Below are 9,261 nucleotides of genomic sequence, written 5' to 3'. Positions count from 1 at the left end.
TTTTTTTTTTCTCCCTCTCCGGATCCCTCCCCAGCACTCACGCCGCCGCCTGCTCCAAAATATCTTTCTTTCTTTTTTTTTTTTAAATAATTTCCCTCCCTCTCTGCTTTTCCTTTCATGCAGCGGTGTGGGGGCCATGTTTGATAAATCTGTCTCTGCATTGCAGACGGTGACACCGAGAGGTCTGTCGTGACGCGGGGGGGGTGGTGGAGGTGGAGGGGGGGTCAGACAGAACAGAAACAAACAAGTAACAATGACTGACACGCGCGCTCACGCGCACCCCTTCTTCTTCTAACAATGTGTACGTTTTTTTTTTTTTTTTAGGCAGGGAGGGGGGCGCGCGAGGAGAGGCACGAGAGAGACAGAGAGAGCGAGAGAGAGAGCGCGAGGGGAGGAGGGGGGCGCGTTCTGAAATAATATAGTCAGCCATTTTTTATGTAAGGGGATTTTTTTTTTCTTATGGGGGGGGGGGTTGTTAAAAAATAAATATAAGAGGGCGGCCATCTTTGTTGCTCTGCCTTAGTGTAAAATATTCCAAAACGCCCCCCCCGTCACTTTTTTTTCCCCTTCCACCCCTCCTCGGCTTGTGCCGATTTGAATATTAAATAAATATCACATTATAATCGTGCCGGGGTTGTTTCTTTCTTTCCTTTTTCTTTTCTTTTCTTTTCTTTTTTTTTTTTTTTTTTTTTTTTGTTCTTTGAGCGCGAGGAGAGGACCCATCCGATGACGGGAGTATAATGTCCTCTCCTCTCCGCTCCTGCGAGGAAGACGAGGGCATGGTGGTTAATTCCGAGGGAGGAGATTTCGATGAAGAAGAAGAAGAGGACGACGACGGAGACCCGCTAAACGAGAACGCAAGCGACATAAACTCGCCGGCGGCGCTTCGGGAAACTGCAACGCCGGCCGCGCCAGGTACGGTTAAAAAAAAAAAAAAAAAAACTGAGAGAACCTGAGGTTAAAACCGTTGGACGGGAGAGGTCCGGAGCGCGCGCACGATTTTAAAAACCACTTTTTTCGTAGGTTTGACTAAAACAAAACAAAACAAAAAATCAGGTTTTAGACTCAAATTAGCTTCGTAGTCATCTGTGTCCTGTTCGTGAGGTCCGAACTGGCACAGAGTAGGAACCCCCCCACACTAAAAAAAAAACAAAAAAAAACGTAACGCTTAAGTTTTTTTTTCTTTTTTTAGACAGGCATGTTGCGGCAACCAAATACCCCTAAATCGCACGAGCGCCTCCGAAGCGGAGGGGACCAACGTCTCGCCGCGAGCCCGCGCCGTCCTCCTCACCTCTTCACCTCCCCGCAAACTTTAGCTCTCGCCTCCGCAGTTTGTGTTCGTCCTTTAAATGCCCCTCTGACAGCTCTCCCCGGACACACATGCAAATAAAGCCCCCCGGGGCCGCCAGCTAATCATAACAAGGTCGCCCCCGGAGGGGTTAGAAAAGAGAAGCTTAAAAACATGGACTCCCCCGCCGCAGGCTATATGTATTTGATACCCGGCTGGCTCGTGGGGAGGAGGAGGGAGAGGAGACATGATAAGCCGGGTGTGAAATGAGACAAACTTGTCACAACCCTCCGTGGGATTTTCTTTTTTTTTGTCGTCGCTGCGTACTGACAGGTCAAGACAGGACAGACTCGAGAGATGTTTTGTCACTCACCCATGTCAAACAGCAGCGTGGTTAAACGCTGAATGTGTGTGTGTGTGGTTCGGTTGTATTTTTTGTTTTTAACCGTTTGTTTTTGAACGTGCAGCCCAACGGTCAGTGAACGTGACATTCTGTGTTTCTGCTCGCGGGCTTCAGTGACGGCGGTTAAACCGCGCAAATCACAAGGAGCGATGAGACCTGAGCGGAAACTTGTGGCTCGCTTACGAAGCACTGAGCCGGGCGATGCGAGTTCAAAATGTGTGATAAATATGACACACGGAGGCGGCTGATAGTTCGGCTGCTTTGTCTTGAACCTCCGGCTCGCCGAATCACTGACTCGAGCCGTGCCAGACAGATAAATTAGCCCTCCTGTCGAGGGCTTTTAACCTCCCCTCTCTCGACCTCTCTCAGCGGTGGTCTCGCCCACCGTCCCCCCTCTTTCCTCTCCTCCCCCCTCTAGCTGTCGGGAATAGCTAGAAGTCGTTCCAGTTCGCCTCACCGGCGGCGGCCTCCGAAGCACCGGGGCCCGCGTGCGTGCCGCTACCGCCCCCGGCGTGCCTTCGGCGGCCGCGCGCTGCACAGGAGGCGCGGGGAGAGCGGGAGTTTTCGGTTGGGTGGGAGTAAAGAGGAGGAGGAGGTTGTGTTGGTGAAGAAGAAAGGAGGAGAGGAGGAGGAGGAAGGGGGAGCTGTTGCTGCTGCGGGTGGGGGCGAGCACTAACAAAGGCAGGCATACAATAAAACACGACAAAAACAAAAACCGCAGCTTATCAAACCCGGCGTCCGCCCCGCATTAAACGGCACCGAGGCGGGTCAGAGCCGGCTAAACGGTGGTCCCGGTGAGGTCCCCGCTCAGGTACCGAGGGGACTAACTATCCGCACATTCTCACATCATATACTCCTCAAAGTAGGATTTACAGTCCTGATTTAGTCCCACAGTGGCTCAGACCTCAAAGGTTTTCAGCTCCAGCTGTTTTTCCCCTTTATTCATGAATCATTTCCCACCCAAAATGGCTCATTCACAAAGGTTAACCCCCGAACCGATTATCTTTTACCCCCCCTGCAGCATCACTGACACCAGCTGTCAAATCTACTTAGAGCCCTAATTCGGCACATGTAGCAGGTCGGGTAAGGTCAGAGGTCAGCGGACACCTATCGTTCGTCATTGAGTTCAGCCGGGATTAGCGGTCCTGCTCCGGGGAGCTTTGACAAGATTATTCAACACCCCTGAACTGATAGCTTTTTCTTTTTCTTATTTTGTCTCAGAAGACGAGGTATTGGACAGAGAGGTCCCGTGCAAGAAGAAAGGCCGTCCCAAGAAAAAGAAGGACGCGAAGAAGAAGGAGAAAGAGGGGAAACCAGTCAAAGCCAAAAAGCGGAAGAAGATCGTAAGTTTTTTTTTGTTTTGTTTTGTTTTTGCCCGGTTTGTCACCTGTCCGGTGGTGACCGCAGTCTCCGCTTGGTTGGTAACCCCCCCCCCCTCCCGCTCCGCCGCCCAGGACAGCGACATAGAGCGAAACTCCGACAGAGAGCGGGACTATGGCGAGAACTCGGACAGCGCGACCAGCTTCTCCGGGGAGAAGAAGAAGAAGAAGAAGCACAAAGAACGGAAGGAGAAGAAAACCAAGAAGAAGAAGAAAGACGACGGGGACCGAGACAGCAGCCAGGAGGAAACGACCAAGGTAAAAGTCTGGACTGGACCTCCTTTTGAAGGGGGGGGGCACAATCTCAATGATCTTGGAACCTGGTTTCTTCTCAGCAGCCTGTAGAGCAGAAGACCTCCGCCCAGCTGGCAAAGGAGTGGGGACTGGAGGACGTAGACCACACCTTCACAGAGGAGGACTACAGGGAGCTCACCAACTATAAAGCCTTCAGCCAGTTTATGAGGTAGGACCGCTGAAATATTCCTAGGATAAATTTACGTTACTGTTACAAGACAGTGGTGAGAGCAGCCGCGTTGTATGGTTTGGAGACAGTGGGACGGACAAAAAGGCAGGAGACAGAACAGGAAGTGGCAGAGCTGAAGATGCTGAGGTTCTCCTTGGGAGAGACAAGGAAGGACAGGATTAGGAATGAGGTCATCAGAGGTCCAGCACAGGTTGAAGGACTGGGAGATAAAATTAGAGAGGACAGACTGAGATGGTTTGGACATGTGCAGAGGAGGGACAGAAGGATGTTAGAGACAAAGAGGACAGACTGAGATGGTTTGGACATGTGCAGAGGAGGGACAGTGGGTATATTGGTGGAAGGATGTTGGAGACAAAGAGGAGACATGGCAGTAGTTGGAGTGAGGACAGAGTTAGGTGGAGGAGGATGACTCTATGTGGCGACCCCTGAAGAGGGAACAGCTGAAAGAAGAAGAAGATCTAGGATAAAATTGGGCTAAATTTGGTCTAAAAGTGGAAGTTTAGTATAAACATACATTGAAGCATTTCAAGTCCAAAACAGTCATTTACACCACATGACATTTTCCTTTTCCACAATACAAACTCAACTCCGTCCTCTAACGATGTCCCGGAGGCGTCTCGTCAGGCAGCTCTTACAGCTCAGTGTTTCTGAACCGGTAAATAAAACTGCTTTGGGTTTTCTGTTTTTATCTGCTAGTTTCCGTTTCTGTTAATGTGTCTTCATTTTTATTCACTACCGTAACTAAACAAAGTGGCTGAGTTTGTTGGGCACGTTGACGATCTAACCACAGTGTCGACTGCACACTTTATGAATTGGGTCAACCCTCCCAGCCTAAACCCTGCAACAGGAACACGTCGGCGTTCTCAGGAGTTCTGAAAATCCTTCAAAATGTTTGAACTTTGATGCGGCGTCGCCAAAGGTTTGAAAAGCGGTTGTGTTTAGGATGAAAGTACTTAAAAGTAGTCGTTGCAGTGTCGTAAAGATGGGTAAAAAAATTACTATAAAGTAAAAAAAAAACAATCTGCATAGCTGGACATGTTATGTGACTGGGTTGATCCCTATTGACTTCAAGGTTACAAGGTCACAGGTGACACCTTGCGCAGACCTTGTTTGTGCTCTAACTCTGCAACTGTGGGACATAGGAATGGGAAACTTTGCAGCTGGACACCTTGTGTGACAAGGGTGATCCCCATTGAGTTCAAGGTCATGGAGTCAAAGGTCAAGGTCACAGGTGGCACCTTTGTGCTATCCTTGTCCGAGGTCTAATCCTGTAATCCTGTAACGAAGGAATGTCACGCTGCACAGCTGGAAACCTGGTAGGTCAAGAATGATCCCTATTGATTTCAAGGTCATGAGGTCATAGGTCAAGCTCTTGTCTGTGCTCCGACTCCAGACCCATGTATTCAGGATTGTTGTGTGAGGGGATTCCCACTTTGGCGTATTGTGCATCGTTGGCGGTACTCAACGGTGTTTTCTCATATCAGTCACTGACGTGTCCCTAACTGTTAAAACTTGTGAACGTGTGCTGACGTTCGTTCGTTCGTTTACCTACGAAAACGGCCAAAGTTACAAAAATATGTCAACATCGGTGACATCCACAGAACAGCAATTTCAGGATTGAGAAGTTCAACCAGTTTGATATCTCGGTTCGTGTCTATGCTCCAATTTGTTAAGGCAAAGAACGCAGACGAAAGTGCTTTGTTTACATCGAGTGCGTACCCGCATTTCAGAATTGCCTGCCAGTACGTCGGAAAAACCGCTGGAGTAAAGGCGTTCAAACTGGACCGTTTGACACGGCTCAGGATAACCTGTCTTTACGCTCGATGTCACAGTTTGCAACAAGTACCTTTAAAACCGCTGTTTGATGTAACACTTTGCATTTTTAAATGGGGAAGAAAAGTTCAAACTGTTTAGATGACACAAAATGATCAATGAGCAGCATAAAAATAATCAACACCAATGAATTCAGAAAGCCTTAAAATGACCACAATCATAAAAAATAGAACAGAAGTTTTGCAGATGCGTATTAACTGTAGTTTGTGTTTTTGTTCAGTTTCTGCCTTTTGGGGACATTTTATTACAAGTGTGTGCTCAGGGAGCTGCTGATTCCAACAAAGAGTCTAAATATCAGCTTTTACTTTTTTACTAAACGCTGATATTAGGACTTGGAGTGTTTGAAATCGGTACGAAGCACGTCAGAACTAAACGGAACGTGTTCCTGCTCAGTGTGTGGTTAGTGACTCACACGGGCGCCTAGTTCAGAGACGACCAGCGGCATATTAACGCAGACGTTGAGGTTTGTGCGCTCTAACGCCGCGGTTGGTTGCGCCTCTGTGCTGGACTCAGGCCCATGATAGCCAAGAAGAACCCGAAGATCCCCATGTCCAAGATGATGACCATCCTGGGGGCCAAGTGGAGGGAGTTCAGCTCCAACAACCCCTTCAAAGGCAACGCTGCCGCCGTAGCAGCGGCCGCCGCTGCCGCCGCCATCGCTGTCGCCAAGCAGGTCTCTGCGGCGACCGCCTCGCCCGAGCCGCCGCCTCAGCCGCCGCCGATCAGAAAGGCCAAGACGAAAGAGGGCAAAGGTCAGTGGTGAGCTTCTGTGGTCCTTTTTTTTAGCTTTGTGCTTTTTGTTTGCAATCTTCAGAAGCAGATATATAAAAAAAAAAAACTACATTTGTTGTTTTCCTGTTTTCTTTACCGCCTTCTCTGTCCAGGTCCAGGATACAAGAAGCGCAGTAAAAGTCCTCGAGTGCCGGACAAGAAAAAAGCTGCGGCCAAGGCTAAAAAGATGGCACCCATTCGAATCAAACTGTTACCTATAGGTGCCAAGAGGAAGAAGAGCTGCTCTGTGAGTTCCGCTGCGCCGAAAGTGTCTCTTTGTAGAAATAAAGAAGAAGTTTTTGTGTGTCTTTGCGCCCGTCCCTGACTGCCGTGTCTCTGTCTCAGAGCGACGACATGGACGAGGACGAGTCCGAGCAGGAGGACTCCAGCGTCCACAGCTCCTCCGTTCGCTCCGACAGCTCCGGCCGGGTGAAGAAGAACAAGAGAGGACGGCCCACCAAGAAGAAGAAGAAAAGTAAGGGCGGACACAGCTTTTGAGACAACTTTTAAGTTTTTAGTACACACTGAAAACTGCTGGGTTGTTTTGATAACTCAGTTTCTGGGTTAAAGCTGTCGGGTTGGTTCAGGGGTGTCAAACTCCAGGTCTCGAGGCTCCGCCGTCCTGGGAGTGTTAGTTGTTTCCTGCTCCGACACACCTGATTCAAATGGTTTAATCACCTCCTCACCAAATCATCAAGTTCTCCAGAAGCACGTCCACAAGTCATTAATTTAAATCAGGTGTTTTAAAGCAAGAACATCTAAAACATGCAGGAGAGTGTCCCCACGAGGGACGGAGTTGGACACCTGTGGGTTAGTTTGACCAAAGTTTGACCCAGTGTTTGGGTCACAGTCCGCCATTTTAAGGGGGATCTATTCTGCTTCCTGGAACAAGTCAGAATACGTCTGTGGCAAAACAAAACATCTTCATTACATTTAATACATAAAATCCTTCTCAGATATTGAGATTTCACCTGATCAGTTCTGCCTGTTTGGAGCTCATTTCAGAAAGAGCAGTTTTAGGGCGACGTCACGTTTATGCAAATTAGCTGCTGTTGGCCACGCCCCCCATTTCAGTGTCCCATCTCAAAACATAAAAACTCACTGAAGGATTAAAAGCTGCAGCTCTGACACACACTTGGGGTTGCTAGGTAACCGGGATTGTGACGCAACAATCCCGAGGTTTTTGAAACGGGTCGTTTTGCAGACACCAGAAAACATTTACTCAAACGGCTGGGTGGTTTTTTTTTGTTTTTTTTTGTGCTTGGACTGATTCTAGAAGATACCCAAATGGAAGTACAAAAACATGCAAAAAGTGAATTTTGCATAATAGGTCCACTTTAAAGCCAGAAGTTAAATTAAACTAAATTACATCTGACTGGACCTCTGATTCAGCATATAATAAGCAACGGTAAGACAGTAAAAGCAACTTGTAAGAAGATATTTAACCTGTTTGGCTTCATAAATAACTTTAGTTTGTTTTAGACAGTGAGTTTTAGTTCCTCAAATAATAGTAGTAGCGCCAACTAGCTAGCTATCTCAAATTGTAATTATTTTATAACCCTGTATTTGGATTGTTCTTTTTAACTCAACTTTCTTGTAGCTCTAATTTAAGAAAATAGCTTTTTTAACTAAGTTTGTTGGGTAGAAAACATCACCCAGATGCTGGGTCAAACTGACGACCACCCAGGGTCGTCTGCATCCTAATTGGACCCGTTTGCAGCTCACTGCAGTGCAACAAACATCTGGTGAGCCGAACTGGTTTGGCTGGTTTGGTTTGATGGAAGTTTAAATTGTTCGTTCAGATGTTTCGAAGCGGGGTTCTGTGGAGAGGTTATGAATAATGAATATCTTACCCGCAGTGGATAGGGTCTTTGCGCGACCTTTGAACAAGTTTCAGCTCCAGCCGCGCCAAATTTCAGGGAAATATTTGTTGACTTGACCCGAGTTATGGCCGTTACCGTGCCTTTTAAGGTCAGTTGACTGCGGCGGCCATCTTGAAATGGGTTGCCTCCAAAAGTGAATCAGTTGTAGGGCGTATGTCTGGTGATCATTTCCTGCATGTTTCATGAAAATTCGTCCTCTGGTTCGTCAAATATTTTGAAAAAACTTTATTGCCTGCTTTTTCCTCATTCAGGTGTGGGCGATAAACATACCCACACCATCGGGGGGATTCTGAGTAATCAGTTAAAGAAGAAGTCTTTTTTTCTTCACAAACCTGTACAAATGCACCGTATTACATTAACAGCGTTCATTTCAGTGTCAGTTCCAGGCGAGGAGGAGGGCGACGGTTACGAGACGGACCACCAGGACTACTGCGAGGTGTGTCAGCAGGGCGGCGAGATCATCCTGTGCGACACTTGTCCTCGAGCGTATCACCTTGTTTGCCTTGAGCCTGAGCTGGAGAAGGCTCCCGAGGGGAAGTGGAGCTGCCCCCACTGCGTGAGTACGGCACGCTGTCCGCACAGGCGCTCCTGTTCCGCACGCCGCGGTGTTCATAGACCTGCGCCCGTGAACGCAGGGGGTTCGTGTTCTCCCGTTGCCGTGACAGATTTCTGTCATCTGTAGTAAAAATGAGAAGATCAAAAAAAGTGTTTTTTGTTGTCGTCCCGTTGAAGCCATCTAGTCTATTTATGATACAGGGATTAAAGTTACGCTGCTTTCCATAAGTAAAGTGAACCAGAGGCGAAGTTTTAGCCAATCAGAGCAGAGCAGGGTGGATACGAGTGTGAAGCTGATGGTTCGTTTCACTTTTGCCTTTTAATTATCACAAAGAGGGGAAAAAAGCTGCTTTATTTTCCACAAGCACAATATTGATTTCCACTGTTATGCGGATGACACCCAGCTCTATGTTTCCAGTAAGCCCGCCTCCAACCTCCCACCATCCTCGCTTACCGACTGCTTGACTGAAATAAAATCCTGGTTCACCTCAAATTTTCTTAAACTTAACAGTGACAAAACAGAGGTTCTTCTCATTGGTACAAAATCCACCCTGGCTAAAACCAAAAGCTTCAGTATTGACATTGATAACCGTTCCATTTCTCCCTCCCCTCAGGTAAAGAGTCTGGGTGTCATCCTCGACAGCACTCTTTCTTTCCAGTCTCAT

At 47.8% G+C, this 9,261-nt stretch overlaps 1 protein-coding gene across 1 annotated transcript in view; it reads left to right on the top strand.

The window, feature by feature from the left end:
• Window positions 1–376: 376 nt before the first annotated feature.
• chd3 (chromodomain helicase DNA binding protein 3) overlaps window positions 377–9,261 on the top strand; it is a 42,578-nt gene continuing 33,693 nt past the window's right edge. The window contains exons 1-8 of the mRNA XM_017436149.3: window positions 377–915; window positions 2,913–3,034; window positions 3,146–3,328; window positions 3,409–3,533; window positions 5,901–6,139; window positions 6,272–6,405; window positions 6,504–6,633; window positions 8,416–8,597. Coding sequence (XP_017291638.1) covers window positions 741–915; window positions 2,913–3,034; window positions 3,146–3,328; window positions 3,409–3,533; window positions 5,901–6,139; window positions 6,272–6,405; window positions 6,504–6,633; window positions 8,416–8,597 — 1,290 coding nt within the window. The 5' untranslated portion in view covers window positions 377–740. The remainder of the gene's footprint in view (window positions 916–2,912; window positions 3,035–3,145; window positions 3,329–3,408; window positions 3,534–5,900; window positions 6,140–6,271; window positions 6,406–6,503; window positions 6,634–8,415; window positions 8,598–9,261) is intronic.

Source organism: Kryptolebias marmoratus, linkage group LG7 (genome assembly GCF_001649575.2).
Source record: "Kryptolebias marmoratus isolate JLee-2015 linkage group LG7, ASM164957v2, whole genome shotgun sequence".
NCBI classification, from domain to species: domain Eukaryota; kingdom Metazoa; phylum Chordata; class Actinopteri; order Cyprinodontiformes; family Rivulidae; genus Kryptolebias; species Kryptolebias marmoratus.
This window is presented reverse-complemented; position numbering and strand designations above follow the sequence as displayed.